The sequence below is a fragment of the Miscanthus floridulus genome, chromosome 1 (assembly GCF_019320115.1).
Source record: "Miscanthus floridulus cultivar M001 chromosome 1, ASM1932011v1, whole genome shotgun sequence".
Classification (NCBI taxonomy): Eukaryota; Viridiplantae; Streptophyta; class Magnoliopsida; order Poales; family Poaceae; genus Miscanthus; species Miscanthus floridulus.
Genome location: NC_089580.1, coordinates 194,652,793 through 194,668,588, shown reverse-complemented (window position 1 = coordinate 194,668,588; position 15,796 = coordinate 194,652,793). Strand labels below are relative to the sequence as shown.

Genomic DNA, 15,796 nt, shown 5'->3' with positions numbered 1-15,796 from the left:
ATTTTATTTCATATCTTTGTATAAGGGTTGTCATCAATTACCAAAAAGGAGAGATTAAAAGCTCTAGTTTGGTTTTGGTGAATTGATGAAACCCTAAGTGCTAACCTAGTTTATCAAGTGATCATGAGATAGGTAGCACACTCCAAGTGGTGAAGCAAATGAAGATCATAGCATGATGATAATGCCATGGTGATGATCAAGTGCTTGGACTTGGAAAGAAGAAAGAGAAAAACAAAAAGCTCAAGGTAAAGGTATAAACCATAGGAGCTATTTTGTTTTGGTGATCAAGACACTTAGAGAGTGTGATCACATTTAGATTTGATAGCCGTACTATTGAGAAGGGTGAAACTCGTATTGAAATGCGGTTATCAAAGTGCCACTAGATGCTCTAACTCATTGCATATGCATTTAGGATCTAGTGAAATGCTAACACTCTTGAAAATGTTTGTGAAAATATGCTAACACATGTGCACAAGGTGATACACTTGGTGGTTGGCACATTTGATCAAGGGTGAAGAAGTTAGAGGTGAAAAGGAGTTAGTCTCGCTGGTCACAAGGTGACCGGATGCTGGCGAGGTGTGTCCGGTCCTATTGTTGGGCAACGCTCAGAGGCTAGGGTCTTTGACCGAACAATGGAAGGGTCCGGTCGTGCTTGATAGGATGCGTCCGGTGGGCGAAAAGCGTTTCTAGAACCTTACTAGAAATGACCGGACGCTGGTGGCTCAGCGTCTGGTCAGTTATAGCACAGCGTCCGATCGACTTAAGTGACCGTTGAGTTCGGGACACGTGGCTATTGTTGGGTGACCGAACGCTGAGGTCCAGCGTCCGGTCAACATGACCAGAGCATCCGGTCAGCCCGTGTTGTGTCCAGTAAAGGGGTACAATGGCTCTATTTCATGGGGGCTTCTATTTAAGCCCCATAGCCAGGTCAAGCTCACTCTCTTGGCCATTTGCATTGACATAACAACCTTATGAGCTTAGCCAAAGCCCTCCCACTCATCTCCATCATTGATTCATCATCTTTGTGAGATTGAGAGAGAATCCAAGTGCATTGCTTGAGTGTTAGCATCTAGAGGCACTTGGTGTTCGTGTTCCGTTGTGGGATTCACTTGTTACTCTTGGTGGTTGCCGCCACCTAGACAGCTTAGAGCAGTGAGGATCATCGAGCAAAGGGTGGTGATTGTCTCCGGCTCTGATCGTGGTGATTGTGAGGGGTTCTTGACCTTTCCCCGACAGAGAGCCAAAAGGTACTCTAGTGAATTGCTCATGGATTGTGTGATCCTTATCTTGTGTTGATTGTGTGGCACCCTATTGAGGGTTTGGCGTGTGAAGCAAATTAGCGCGTGAACCTCCAAGTGAGTGAATCGCCACAATGAGAACTAGCTTGCCGGCAAGCAAGTGAACCTCGATAAAAATCATTATGTTCATCATTAATTCTGAGGTGATTGGTCTTCATTATTATTCATCCTTGTGATTGATTGGTTCCTTCATCTATACGGCGGTATAACCTTCTTGATCAATCTCATTACATTACCGCAAACTAGTTGTCAAGCTTTTTAGTGTAGCTAGTTATGAGAGCTTACTTGGTTGGTTGGTGTAGCTCTTTAGTTAGCCTTTGAGAGCACACTAACATAGAGTAGTGTCATAGCTATTGTGTGAATAGATACTATCTAAACTAGAATTGTGGTAGGTGGCTTATATTTTGAGTAGGCTAGAGCAACACTTGCTTCGCCTCATAATTATCTAACTATTTTGTTAAGTGTTGTTGTAGAAATTTTATTAGGCTATTCACCCCCTCTAGCTATTAGGACCTTTCAGTCGTGTATGGAATCTCTCTAGAAATGACCGGACTTGGTAGAAATGTGTCTGGTCTTGGCACTGTGCTGTGTCCGGTCATAACTTGACCGTTGAGATCAAGCGACTAAGGTTGAACGGAGGCGACACATGGCATGCATCTATTGACCGGGCATCGGCAGGGTACGTCTGGTCTATCTGACCAGAGCGTCCGGTCACCCTGAGCTGTGCCTAGTGAAGGGGTACAACGGCTCTATTTTTGTGGGGGCTATAAATAGAAGGGGTCTCGACCTTGGGTTGTGAGTTGAGCACACTAGAGCCTTGGTGGCTTGTGTGGTAGTGCTTGGGAGCCCTACATCTCACATATGCTTGATAGTTATCATCCGATTATGTGAGAGAGCGATTCTAGTGCGATTGCATCATGATGTTGCATCAAGTGGCACTAGGTGATCGAGTTAAAAGCCGATGGTGCTTGTTACTCTTGGAGGTTGCCACCTCCTAGATGGCCTGGTGGTGGTCTCCGTTGAAGCCTGCAAGAAGCTTGTGTGGTGCTCTGGAGAAGAGCTTTGTGAGGGGCATTGTGCTCGTCCCGCGAGAGCCGCGAAGAGCAACTCTAGTTGAGCGTGTCATTGAGCTACTCTCACTTTCAAAGTAGGTTCTTGCGGTGCTCGATGTGCGGGCTTGGCGGGTGATGCTAATTAGCCATCGAACCACCAAGTGAGCGGTCAACACAACGGGGACATAGCGTGTTGGCAAGCACTTGAACCTCAGGAGAAAATTACCATGTCAATATTGTTCTTCCTGTTGGTTTGCTATCTCCTTACACAAGCTTGTATTTACTTTCATATACTTTGTGCTTGTGTAGTTGCTCTTGTAATTAGTTTACTTGTGTAGCTCACTAATTACCTTCTTGATTGTATAGCATAGAAGTAGCTCTCTTGTGTGACTAATTTGGTTTGTATAACCTTGTTAGTCACATTGCTTAGTTTGTGTAGCTAAGTATTTACGCTCTATAATTTGGCATTGGTTGCCTTGTTATTGAGCATTGCTAGTGAGCTTAGTTGGCTTTATGCTTTTGCTTACTAGCATGTGTAGGAGCTCCTCGTTGCTTAAAGTATTAGTGGCATAGGTTTGTGTGACATTTCTTCTAAAATTGATTAGGTGAGCTCTAGCTAGCCCGACACCTTAGTTACTTAATTAGGATCTTTGCAAGATGTTAGAGCACATAAATAGAGGGGTGTAGTCTTGGTTAGACCGAAAGATTTAATTCCACACTTGTTTCGGTTAGCCAGCACGATTATGTTTTAGAAATAATTATTCACCCCCCCTCTAGTCGCCATCTCGACCTTACACCAACCTTGAGGCCATGGGCTCCGTCTTGTCCGACCCTAAGGACGCAGGTTCTGTCTCGCCCAAAGTTGTGGGCTCCGTCTCGTCCGACCTCAAGGCCGTGGGCTCCGTCCCACCTGATCCCTTGGGTGCGGTGACCGTTGGGGGCTGGGGGTATATATATACCTTTCCCCTTCCTCCCCAACGGCCCTCTGTCTCTTCTTCCTCACTTTAGCACACTCAAAAATAGAAAAGAGTTGCTCTCTCTCACTCACCATTGAAGACCCTCAAACTTCTCCCTTTGACCCCCTTCTAAATCCAAGAGAGTTTGAGCCTCCAAACTGTATTAGAGAGCAACCCTAACTGTTCTTCATCTCCTAGAGTACTAGGTTCATGTTTTGGTTGGCGATTGTGTTTATTACTCTTAGAGCTTTGCTCATAGCTGGCTAGAGCATCACCCATGGAGCTTGCCAACTTATGTGGCAGCCTCGAGAGATTTGTAATCACCCCAAACAGCTAGTGAAATCACCCCTCATCTCAAGAGTTCATTATCTTAACTTTAGAACGAGGAAAGGGTTAAAAGAGACCCAAAGCCTTTGTGGCAACCTCAACAACGTGGACATAGGTAAGCCTTAGTGGCAAGCTAAACCACGAGATAAATCGGTGTCTCACTTATGTTCTTGTGATTTGCATTGATATACTTGTATTTGTGGTGATTCTAGGGTTTGGTCCCGATCTACTTGCTCATGCACTTTCGTCAACATCCAGGTGGTGGAATAGGCTCTACACTATCCTAGAAACATTAGTAATTTGCTCGATCTACTTTTCCTTGGGCAGTTTTTGAATTGTAGTTTGAGCTTATCTACAGGTGCGGTAGTGTCGCACTTTTGTGAGGCAGTGCCGCAGTGCGGCACCTTGGAAACAGTAGTGCCGCACCTAGAATTTAACTTCTGCTATGAGTTTGTTTTAAATAGGCCTATTCACCCCCCTCTAGGCGACATCAAGATCCTTTCAAAGTCCATAGGACCTATGGAGAACCTAGCTGTCTACACTAATGCTTGCAAGGGCCTTGAAGTTGCAGTGGCTAAGGTTTTTCCTAACATTGAACAGAGGGAATGCTTCAGGCATTTGATGGAAAACATGAAGAAGTACTACTCAAGAGATGTTTATGCTAAGAACATGTGGCCTGCAACAAGGGCATATACACCCCATAAATTTAAGTACTTCTTTGACAAGGTAATAGATGCTAGTCCAGAGGTGCTTAATTGGCTCAAAGAACATCACAACCTGTTGTGGGCAAGAAGCAAGTTTAGCATAGAGATCAAGTGTGACTACATCAATAATAATCTAGCTGAGAGTTGGAATGCCTGGATCAAGGAGCACAAGGACCCGCATGTTCACTGCTTGGCTGATGCCATTAGAGAGAAGACCCTCACTCTTTTTTCTAAGAGAAGGAAGATAGCAAATGCACTGTCTCCTAGAATGCTGCCTGTAGTTATCCATCAGCTCAATGTAGGCTCTAGAGGTTTAGGCCATCTCAAGGTGACTAAAGGGCACCCAGAGGAAGCAGAAGTGACTGAGATTTACAAGGATGGAGAGGTTAGAAGGCATGTTGTCTACCTGCCACAACATGTCTACACATGTAGAGAGTGGCAGCTGACTGGAAAGCCTTGCTCACAAGCATTAGCTGTCATCACAACCCTAAGGCAACCCAATATAGATCAGTATGTGGACAAGTACTACTCAGTTGAGAAGTTCTAGGCTGCATACTGTGGGATCATTCCTAGCATAACAGATAGAGGACAATGGCCAGAGGTGGATAAGGGCTTCAAGTTGTTCCCACCAGTTACGAAGAAGACTAGACCACCAGGAAGGCAGAAGAAGAAAAGACATCTTGCTCCAAGTGAGAGAAGTGGCAAAGCAACAAGACAAGTGAAATGCCCTAGCTGTGGTGAGTATGTCCACAATAGTGGAAGCTAGAGCTGTCATCTGACTAGCACAAAGAAAAGGTAATTTGCACACTAACTGATTTTTATTACTATTGCCTTCAAACCATGATACCTAACACTAGCATTATAGAAAAAGAACCAAGAAATCAGCACCTAGACCTAGGAGAAAGAAGAACAAGATAGACCCTACACCAAATGGAGCAAACACACCTAGGACAAGAGCAACAGTGGCTAGAGAAGCAGCAGCTAGGGCAACAAAGGAGGCCCAAGAAGCTATAGCTGCTGCTGAGAAGGATGTCCTAGATGTGCCACCACTTGAAGTTGAGCCTCCACCGCCATCACCACCCTCTACAAGCACTAGGAGGTATGTCATACTTAAAAAAGCATTACAACTTGTCTAATTGAGGGCATTTTGATGTAATTTCTTCACAAATAGAAACCTATACCATGAACTCCAAGTTATGAGTGAGCTAGATGAAACTACAACAGTAACTGTTGATCCACTTCCTAAAAAGTTCACTCCAAGGAAGAAGCAGCTAGCAATCAAGACCAAGAAGAGTCCAGCCAAGAAGGGGAAGAAGTGAGTGAATGGAGTGAAAAAATAGCATGGATGACATTCATTTTGGTTGTAAAAGGCCCACAAAATGACTTCTTTTGTGTAATTGAGGCCTTGCCTTGGCCAGAACATGCTTATATAAGTGGCCAGAACTATGTAAGTGGCATGAACTATTGCATGTGGCCAAAACTTATGGCAACTCCTCTAAACAACTTTGTTTAATATGGCCTGAATGTAGCACTGTTGGTTGGTTTATGGTTAATGTGTTCCATCTGTTATGTGTGATCTATTATGTTGAATCTGTCATGGTTAACGTGTGCCTGATCTGTCTTGTGTTTGTTGTTAACATGTACAATTGTTTCAGTTGATCTATCTTGTGTTTGTTACCAAGTTAGGCACTGCCAAAAGACACATTGAAACACAATTTACACATTGTCACATTCAAACATAATTTTCATTTTCATACATTGTCACATGAAACACAACTTTCATTTTCCATACATTGTCACTTCATTGCAACATACATCACAACTGATCAAAAAACAGATACAACACACACAATGAACATATTCATCTTCCAAATCAATGTCTCCATCTAGTGCTCCAGGTCTTTCCTATTATTGTCGGGACCTTTTAGACTGTCAACTGAAACATCTTCATGATCCACCAACTCTGCCCAGTTGGAGGGGCGAACCTGGATGATGCCCTTCTCCTTTAGCTGCTTGAAGTAATGCTTCTCGAATATATAGTACCAACATAGCTTGGGAAACTTCAAAAAAACTCAAAGTTAGAACCCTAACTGTGATAATGGGGGATGGGCAGTACACAGAACTCACCCCATTCCTCGCACACTTGAAGTACAGATGCCCCGTGGTTATCACCATCCTTCTTGGTTCGCCCCTCCACCACCCGAGCAAGGCCGCAATCCGGGTAAGGGATCAACAGGAAACCGCTCAACTCGCCTACTGAATCCACACAGACAGAGGCGATGCGGAAGCTCCAGGCACCTTAGACCCGACTCCTCGCCCTTCCAGATGACTCGGCGTAATGGCACAGGGACATGGCTCGTAGTGGGGGGCGGCGGCGGCGATGGCGGTGGTTGGTGGGCGTCGCGCGCGGACCAGAGAAAGGAGAAAAGGGGAGCGGATGGGAGAGAGTGGAGTGGGTCGCGGGGTAATATAGACGCCAGGGGCAGGGCGGTTATTTTACATCGGCCTGCTGCTGACTCGGATCCGTGCTGGACAGCAGAGCTGGCGTGCCACGCGTGTAAAAGTGACAAATGTATATCGTTTTTCTCTCTCCGATACTAAAAACGTAGCGCTAAACCTAAAGCTGCTATATCAAGAGTCGCCATGGATAACAGCGGTAAAAAGTTAAATATCGCCAAACGTGTGGAAACAAAAGAACGTGCTTTTATTTGCACCGTTGTCGCGCGATCGGACGGCTGGTGTGGCCTCAAGTAGGGTGCGCACCATCTTCTCCGACCGAAGAGGCGCTCCAACCCAACCCCAACCCCGCGCCGCCGACGACCACGTCCACCACAACGGCGCCCCGCTGTTCTTCTCGGGCGCCTCTTCGGAGGCAACCTCGGTCTCCTCCGTAATAACTCTGCGGTAGTTTAAATAGTACCGGTGCTTCTCCAGCGGCTGAGTCTGCTCGCCCCTCAGCTGGATCGGTGTAAATCCAATCCGTACCATCGTTTGGTAAGTCTTGATTGATTCCACATGCTCTAAGTTGAATCTGACTGTGTCGGGGGGGGGGGGGGGGGGGGGGGGGGGGGGGGGGGGGGGGGGATTCCTGATCACACGCAGTTCTTGCATGCTTCACTCCTTGGCCTGCAGTATTATTCAAGGTTTTTGTTTCACTTAATGTTGCTATCCTTATCCTTGTGACTAGATAGTTGGTCGGATAATTGAACATGGGAACCTACAACCATCTTTGGTCAATAGCCAAGAGGAATGCAATGGCGGCTGTAATTGGCGTCTCAATTTCCGACCGTTATGTGACCTTCACTTCGGTGACCGGCGAATCCATGTATCCTACTTTTACCGCCGCCAGCAACGTCTGGGGAGGTATTATGATTTCAATTCGTACATATCAATTGGGCAATGGACAACTAGGTTATGCTGCAGTCCATATTCAAATAGTTTGGTCTTCTGGTTTGTGCTGACCAGGGTGTTGGAACCAGGTGATTTCGTTTTAGCCGAAAAGAGGTGCATTGAGCGGTACAAGTTCTCACATGGTGATGTGATTTTGTTCAAGTAAGGACGGGGTAATTTTGGGAAAAGGTCATTGCCGCTGACTTATTCCATGTTCTCTTGGCTGACCATTCCCCGTGTGCTCATAGGTGCCCTAGCAATCATAAGCAGTTGTTTGTGAAGAGGTTGATTGGGCTTCCTGGTGAGTGGATACAGATCCCTGGGTCCCTTAAGCTCACTAAGATCCCAGAAGGTCATTGCTGGGTTGAAGGTGATAACTCTGCTCGTAGCTGGGATTCTAGGGCATTCGGCCCGGTAAGTTTGTTCTTCTTGACATCTATACTACTTATTCAGGTGCCCTGACTCATGTCGAGTTGACTGAATGAAACTTATTAGTGCATATAATGCTCCTGCTCTGCATCGATTACTGATGGTCATGGGGATTTTTGGTTCCATGGTTGGATCTTGTTGTAGCCTGTTTCAATCCGAAGGGCATGTGCGTGTGATTTGAAAAGGCCAGTGACCAGCAATGGTACTTACGAAAGAATCTGAGCCTTAGCTTTTTTATATAAAAAAATTGAAACTCCTGGAGTGTTCCTTTTGTGTGAAAGTGCTGAGATGCTCCCCTCATCCCCTGCCATTTTAAAGTTAGACTGGGTGCCTATATGTGGATGTGGAGCATTTGGGTTGGAAATATCATTAAACCATTAAATAATATATGTATTGCATTCATCTTTGTTGGAATCTCTTAGAATAATGCTATAGGTACTATATCTTAGAACATTCAGATTTACATGGTTATTTAGCACTGTGGTCCTTTAAATTGATAGCCTATTGGATCTGTAGTTATAGCAAGATAATAAATTGTCTCGTTGCCTCTTCAAAGCATTTTTTCTTATTCTGTAGTTTTTGCCTGAAAATGAAATTGATACACCATATGGTTGTAGCAACTGAAAGCTCCTAAGCAACACTTTGGACCAAGCTCTAGACGAACTAGATACCAAAGAGGGCATACCCAGTGCAAAGAGCTCCCGCTTTGTGCGGGGTCTGGGGAAGGGTGTTAGTGGCAAGCCTTACCCTCGCCTGTGCAATGCGAGAAGACCGCGACTCAAACCCGGGACCTTCCGGTCATAGGCGGTAAGACTCTACCGCTTGCACTTACCAAAGAGAAGCAAAAAAAAACTGAAAAAATGGGAATAAAGCAAAACTTTGACAGTCAGGACAACCTATAGCACAACAGACAAGTACATTAGTGCACCTCAGGTTAGGAGCACACACTTTGTGTCCTTGGTGATAATCTTTGAGGCTCTACAACTTGCAGCGATTTCTTCCTATTTATGTTGCTGTATTGCAATCTTTTGTGACGATAGAACTGGCAACAAAATCTGGTCCCTTTTCTGAAAAAAACTTGTGTTGCATTGACTGCCAAGTATGAAACTATTGAGTTATAAAGCTGCTACCAATGAGCTTGGTTGTGTGCTTGTTTAGACAGACAGTGGTTTTCTTCAGTAATCATCGGTTCAAATGTCTCCATGGTGTACAACTAGTGAACAGTTAGTAGAGGAGATGGCGAGAAAGCATAAATTGGGCACAATTCATTCTTGGCTTTCAATTCTGAGCTTCTGGTTGTTTCCCAAAGAATGCATCCTTTGTCAATAGTTCAGACAACTCATTACAACTATATATAAGAAAGCAATACCATATGTTAGTGACAAATTATGCTGCATCAGTGTGACTTATTTTGTATTTGTGCTGTTTTTCAGATTCCCTTAGGTCTAGTTCAGGGGAGGGTTACCCACATAATCTGGCCTCCATCAAGGACTGGCCGAGTGGAGAGAAAGATACCTGAAGGGAGAATTTCACCTGATTGATCTTACTCCCTACTACATTGGATTATCATTCGTGTACCAGATAAACTTGCTCAATTACCATTTATTACAAAACCATAAGTTTTGTAAAGCCATAAATGTATACTTGCCCCAGTAGTTGCACCGTGATGTTGTATTCTGGGATCTTCAAAAATCCATTGGAGTGGATTTTTTTAGCTTCATAATACTGAAATTTAACATATGCAGGTGCATGTAGTAAAACCCTAAGTCAGGTTACTATTTCGAATGTTGCAATCTGCTGCTTATGCGTAGAAAAAATCGAAGAGAAGTGCAATGGCTAGTGTTCGGAAATCTTGGCCTATCTTTTTTTGCTCTCTTTTTCCCTGTACTGAGAAATAAAACTAGTATGTACACAAGCTATAACCTTTCTACAAACACTTTTTTTTCTTTCTTTCTTGTGGTCAACTAGAGTTGTGCTCTGCGCCAGCTATGAAATTCATGACCATGCTCCTGGCCTTGTTGATGGTCATGAAGCACAAGAAGAGGTGCTCCTCCAGGTCGTCCAGCTGCTGCCTAAAGCTCTCCTCGTTCTTGCACAGCTGCTTCAGCACCTCCTGCACCAGCCTCCCCTTCTCGCCGGCCGCGGCGCGGTGCTCCACGCACAGCTGCAGCAGCGCCAGCATGTGCTCCCCCTCGTCGCGCAGCCGCGCCACGAGGCGGCTGATGGTGTCCATGTCCCGGTTCAGTATGTACGTGCCCTTGGCCGCGGCCTCCAGCTGCACCAGTGCTCGCCGCACCGACCGGCCGGAGAAGAGGCCCAGCAAGGCTGGCGACATCATCGGGAACGCGGCGAACGCGGCCAGGATGTGCACGCCGATGAACGCGCCCACGACGGCCACGGCGGCGACGACGGTGATGAAGGAGGCCGAGAGCAGCTGCCTGAGCCGGGCGAGGCTCTTGATCCGGAGCCGCGCCTTCTTCCTGCTGGCGTCGAGGCTCCTGAGCAGGTCGGCGGAGCTGAGCCGCACCTGCCGGAGCTTGCCCTGCGACACGGCCAGCGCGGCGAAGGGCTGGCCGAGGGCGGCGGAGACGTCGGCGAGGTTGGACACCCCGACGTCGCTGGCGAGCTTGCGGAGCGTGGTCTTGAGCGGGCGGTACCGGAGGCGGATCTGCTCGATGTCCCTGAGGAGGTGGCTGCACAGGAACGACGCGCTCGCCGTCTCGTTGTAGTAGGTGGCGAGGAGGTCGCGCACGCTGGGGTGGAGCTGGCCGCTGCGGGGCGAGGCGAGGGCCGCGCGGACGGCGCGCTGGTCCGGCTCGAGGAGTTGCTCCGCGAAGAGGCGGTAGGAGGGGAGGCGCTTGGACGCCGTGACGCCGCCGCCGCCGCCGCCAGGGCGCGGCACCAGCCCCGCGCCGTGCGCGAGGGTGATGTCCAGGACGCGCGCCCAGAAGTCGTTGTAGGACTCGGTGCGGAACGCGCTGGTGTACTCCTCCCGGAAGTCGAAGCTCGACGACGGTTCCATCACGGGCTTGGGGTCCTGCACTGCTGCATTCCAACGCAAACACAGTTTAGCAACAGAGATCAAGTGCCATGCCTGCACTGCATTCATGTATACTACTGTACAACAGAGATGAAGGCACGCATGATGAATGAAGGATCGATCTAAAGCCAGCCACCTTGAGGATGATGCTGGTGGATGCATGCTTGGAAACACTTGAACATGCTACCACCAGTGACGAAGCCAGAAAAAAATTTAAGAGGGGCTGAACCAAAGAATAGAGGTTTTTTTTATCTTCTCTTAACCTTAGCCCCTCCTACCTAATACATATATGCATAAAATTTTAAAGAAGGGTTTAGGGGGGCTCCACATGCCCAGTATCGATAGGGGGGGGCTCTAGCCCCACCGCTCACCCATTTTTCCCCCTGGTCAAGAGACCTTTAGTAGTGCAACAGGCTAGGGTTCGTGAATGGATATTGGATATCTACAGGTGCATTTTAAATGGCGGGTTGAGTTGCTTAACAATGCAGAAATGGCAATGTAACAAGGTTGTGCGTTGCTGTGTGTAAAAGCGAAGCGACAACATTGTTAACGGGTGTTCTGGCGTGCTGCTACACGCATGCACGGACGCAACGCGACGCCAACCGGCGCCGACTGACTCCGCCGCCGTGGTGACCATGACCATGACAAATGCGTTACTCTACGTACGTGTCACACACCATGAGGTCCATGACAAATGCTGAGTGAATACAATGCACGAACGTCGATGCAGTGGCGCGTACCTTGCCGGCCTCCGTCGCTCTTCTGCACGCAGCCTCCGAAGCACCCGAACGCGACGCCCATCGTCGATAGGTGAACGAAGCTGCGCCTGCGTGTGCGCGCTCCGACGAACCCGAGCGATAACCCAACCAGTTCCGCCCGATGCACAAGGCTGCACGTACGTTTCCTGTTGCAGGCTGAAGCGCAGCTGATAACTGATATATGGATGCGATTCGATCCGCGAAGCAGCTATCTGCGCGTCTCTTCTTCCGGTGGAAGTGACCAGCCAGGGGCAGAGGACTTATAAGACGCCGCCCCAAGATATCTCTGGCCGTGGAAATCGTGCTTGCATTGGGCGCCAAGACAAGTCTCCGGCCTCTCCTCCTATCTCCAGCTTGCTACTAGCAGATGCTGCTACCGCTAGCTAGACCTGTCGTCTGATTCGGCGGAAGCTTGGAAGGAAGCACAAGAGGTTGGCCAGCACTCAACAAGACACGCCAGACGACACGCGCACGTCCTAGAATTCCACAGTGACAGGAGCCGTCGGATCGGGCACTGACGGCCTGGTGCATGGACACGCGCGCAGCTCGGTCCCTGGACGATCGACGCCGTGGCAAGTGGGCGCCCACCGTACCCCGCAGGCGGGCGGGCCCCGTGCGTGCTCCCGTTGCTTGTCCGTGTGGCGGGCTGGCGGCGCGCGTCGTCCGCGTCCGCGTGGCGCGCCCATGATCGCGACGTGTGTTTTGCCGGGGGCACCCGGCCGGGCGCGGGCTGGTTTGCGTTGCGTCCGCGTCCGCCCGAGCGTTTCGTTCGCCAGCTGCGAACGCCACCGGCATGGGACTGGGACTAGCCCTGGGCCCTCGCCGTGCCGCTCTGTTCGGCGGAGGGCCGGGCGCGCGCGTGCCGTGTGCGCGGTCCAGAACGCATGCAGGCGGGCCAGATAGTCCGAGATATTTTTCCAGGCGGCCGCTCGTATCTTCTTCCTGATCTGGGAAGGATCTGGGAGGGATGGGCGCCGGGGATCTAAGCTTGCCCTGCGCTACCTTGTGGCACAAGGTGACGCGGAGGTGCGGAGCTGTGGATGGTTGGAGGAAACAGTAGGTTGCAGATATCCCAAGCCTCCTCGGCGGCGGCAAAGGGTGGCCAGCGCGCAGTGCAGTGCCTTGCACAAGAGACACCGCGTTGGGCATGGGCAGATCATGCACACATGATGACAATGGCTTGGCTGCGGCAGCGGCAGGCGTCGCTGTTGGTTGCCCGGTGGTCGCTACGCTACTCTTTTTTTTTTTCCTCTTTCAGTGACGGGCAATGACGTCGCTGTTGGTCGCCGATCACGCCAGTACACCCGTCTTCTCTGGATTAGGGGTTTTGGCTTCAAATGGTCCAGAGATCCTAACCGCCTCTACAAAAAGGCTACAGCTGACTGCAGGAAATGGACCGACAAACAGCAACGGGCAACATCAGGCAGTGGCGAGGCTGAAGTGAAGACGACTCTGATCAAGGACGGTTGCCTTCTTGCATTCAGAATGGGAGGGGAGCAGCACGGTGGTTACAATACTGCAGCAGTAACACAGACCATTTGGCAAGGAGGACCACTAGTCCACTACCTGTGATTTTGTCAGGTTGCACAAGGTAAAACTGCTATGGGAGCAAAACTGAGTAGACCAAAGAGAAGAACGAACGAACAAAAGAACAGGACATGTAGAACAAATTAGAATGAATCTACAGTTCATCTCTAGAATTATGACGCTTCTTTTTCTGTGGCTTGTCAAGAACTTGCTTCTTTTTCTGTGGCTTCTCAAGAACTTGGTCCAGGGGTGGGTCTCCAGGCCTGCGGAAAATTTGATCACCTATCTTAAACTCGTAGGCCTCGGCCTGACTCAGGATAAACTCCTTCAGCTGAAACCAGGGAAAAGAGAGAGAGGAATTATAAACATTTGAGCAGACTGGGAAGGAAAACGAATCTTATCTGTAAATCTGGAAGGAAATCATGTTTCTAGGTTGTTTCGGCCCTCAATTTTACATGCTGTGCACTGAGCCTCTGAAAATGATAGAACGGTCGTCCTAAAGAGATGGTAGAATGGCTACAGAAGTGCCATCATTTTCACCAATGACAAAGTGTGCTCTCTACCATTGAGCTGTAATAACGCTCAAGTGAATGAGTCATGGGATAAATAGACATGAGTAGACCTGTGATTTCGTCTAATTTTCGTATAAGATTTTCATGCCATGGACCATGCATAGATTACAATGAAATGATGAAAACTTATCCAGCTCGTGCTAGGCAGTGATGAAACATATCGCTTAACTTTTCTTATAAATTGAAATTCAGGATCAACTGTCCAATATGCAGTATGAGTATGATATGTAGCTAACACAATTTCAGGGAAAGGTAATTGCAGTCCACATCACCAGTCCCTAGTGAGTCCACAACGTGAATGAGATTGTTGAACTAAGTTGCTAACTTTTTTTCTTAACGTCTAATCTTTCAGGTGAACTGGTCAGATCAAGACCACCATTTTTTTTCCAGATCAAAAGACCACTGTTCTGCCCCAACTTTACTGCCATTGTAAGAAAATGGCCAATCCAAAGGAAGGAAGCACCAACCTCTAGAATGTCTCGCCCTCTCTCCATGGTGAACATGAGCGTTCCGAAATTAACCGCCACGAATTTGGCGTCCACCGATCCCGTCCGCAGCACATTGCTCCACCTCGTCGCGATCCCCACCACATCCTCCTGAAATTAAAAAAAAAAAAAACAGAATTTTTAACGACACGGTCAAACGAGGCGACGAGCGCGCGGCCGTGGCGGCGATCGAGGTCGAGGGATCCACACCTGTGAGCGGGCGGTGCCGGGGCGGAACTTCACGAAGCCGAACGACGGGCCGGTTTGGCCGCGGAGGAGCTCGGCCTGGAGGGCGGCCGGATCCATCTTTGAAAGGTCAGGCGGCAGGCCGTCGCCACGGCCCGGGCCCCGCGACGAGGGCGCGCCATAATGGCGCCACTCGTCGTCTATCACGTCGCGCAGGTCGTCCGGGATGCGCGCCCGCTTCGCCCCCAGGGCCGCCACCGCGGCCGCGCACAGGAGGACGGCGGCGGCGAGTGCCACTCGGCACGCCATTCTTGCCATGTGACTTGAGTGAGGAGACGGTTTGCTTGGGCCCTGGGCACCCCCAACGGATCAAGCGTGGCTCACCAAAGCACTATCGCACGATGCGAACGGATTGATGCCAATTACTTGCATGTTCCATGCGCCTTCTGATCTCCAAGTTGCATGGAAGCCATGTTGATTTGCATATACTATTATTATGTATCAATCAAGGTCAACTCTCAATGTGCTACTACTTTTCAATTAAACAAGAGGAAATTTCAATGCTTCACTTTTTAATCTCTTTCCTACCGCTGCTTACAATACAAGCATATCCTAAGTTCGTGTTACTTCTAAAGAAATGGAGGAAATTTCAAAGCTTCGCTATTTGATCTTATGTTATCCAACTTTATACGATAGCTATGTTGTGCAGAACTGCAGATACTCGGCGTGTTCGCTGGTTGGTTTCTGGACTGATAAGCTCAGCTGGTGCTGATTTATTGTGAGAAAAAAAATACTATTGACTGACTGATAAGCTCTAGCTGAGACCACCAAACGAACAGGCTGACTGTCAGATAGGGTACCACGGTTAAATGCAAACACTGTGACTGATGGAGCACTGATCTGCACAATGTAACACTGATGAAGCACTAACCCCCCACAATAATTGAAGAGATTCTCCAGGTTATATCAGTTCATGCAGCAGCAGATTGCATCCTCGGCCAATATCTCAAATAGCGCATTACCTATGCACTGACTTTAAAAGGTTCATGAATTATTGCACGGATTGAGGAAT

General features: G+C 48.4%; 4 protein-coding genes across 8 annotated transcripts; 2 read left to right on the top strand and 2 right to left on the bottom strand.

Annotated features, from left to right (window-relative positions):
• The first annotated feature begins 4,152 nt into the window (after positions 1-4,152).
• LOC136469350 (uncharacterized) lies at positions 4,153-4,884 on the top strand. The gene has a single exon (XM_066467575.1). The coding sequence runs from the start codon at positions 4,153-4,155 to the stop codon at positions 4,882-4,884; it is 732 nt and encodes a 243-aa protein (XP_066323672.1).
• A 2,203-nt stretch (positions 4,885-7,087) lies between these two features.
• LOC136507822 (uncharacterized) lies at positions 7,088-9,811 on the top strand. Of its 4 annotated transcripts, none has more exons than XM_066502427.1 (6): positions 7,126-7,225; positions 7,297-7,331; positions 7,525-7,700; positions 7,817-7,889; positions 7,976-8,141; positions 9,590-9,811. In XM_066502427.1, exons 3-6 carry the CDS (start codon positions 7,547-7,549, stop codon positions 9,695-9,697), a joined length of 501 nt encoding a protein of 166 aa, XP_066358524.1. In that variant the 5' UTR covers positions 7,126-7,225; positions 7,297-7,331; positions 7,525-7,546; the 3' UTR covers positions 9,698-9,811. The 4 variants fall into 4 exon arrangements, with proteins under 4 accessions (XP_066358541.1, XP_066358529.1, XP_066358524.1 ...); XM_066502439.1 differs by having other exon boundaries at positions 7,131-7,225; positions 7,529-7,700; XM_066502444.1 differs by having other exon boundaries at positions 7,088-7,331; positions 7,529-7,700.
• A 146-nt stretch (positions 9,812-9,957) lies between these two features.
• Positions 9,958-12,379, bottom strand: LOC136507806 (UPF0496 protein 3-like). 2 transcript variants are annotated; one of them, XM_066502416.1, is made up of 2 exons: positions 11,937-12,379; positions 9,958-11,201 (listed from the first exon to the last, which is right to left on the bottom strand). In XM_066502416.1, the coding sequence occupies exons 1-2, from the start codon at positions 11,995-11,997 to the stop codon at positions 10,117-10,119; spliced, it is 1,146 nt and encodes a 381-aa protein (XP_066358513.1). In that variant the 5' UTR covers positions 11,998-12,379; the 3' UTR covers positions 9,958-10,116. The 2 variants fall into 2 exon arrangements, with proteins under 2 accessions (XP_066358513.1, XP_066358516.1); XM_066502419.1 differs by having other exon boundaries at positions 9,958-11,198.
• A 1,047-nt stretch (positions 12,380-13,426) lies between these two features.
• On the bottom strand, positions 13,427-15,754 carry LOC136507785 (uncharacterized). Its single transcript, XM_066502403.1, has 3 exons — positions 14,749-15,754; positions 14,521-14,649; positions 13,427-13,812 (listed from the first exon to the last, which is right to left on the bottom strand). The coding sequence occupies exons 1-3, from the start codon at positions 15,040-15,042 to the stop codon at positions 13,636-13,638; spliced, it is 600 nt and encodes a 199-aa protein (XP_066358500.1). The 5' UTR covers positions 15,043-15,754; the 3' UTR covers positions 13,427-13,635.
• Positions 15,755-15,796: the final 42 nt, after the last annotated feature.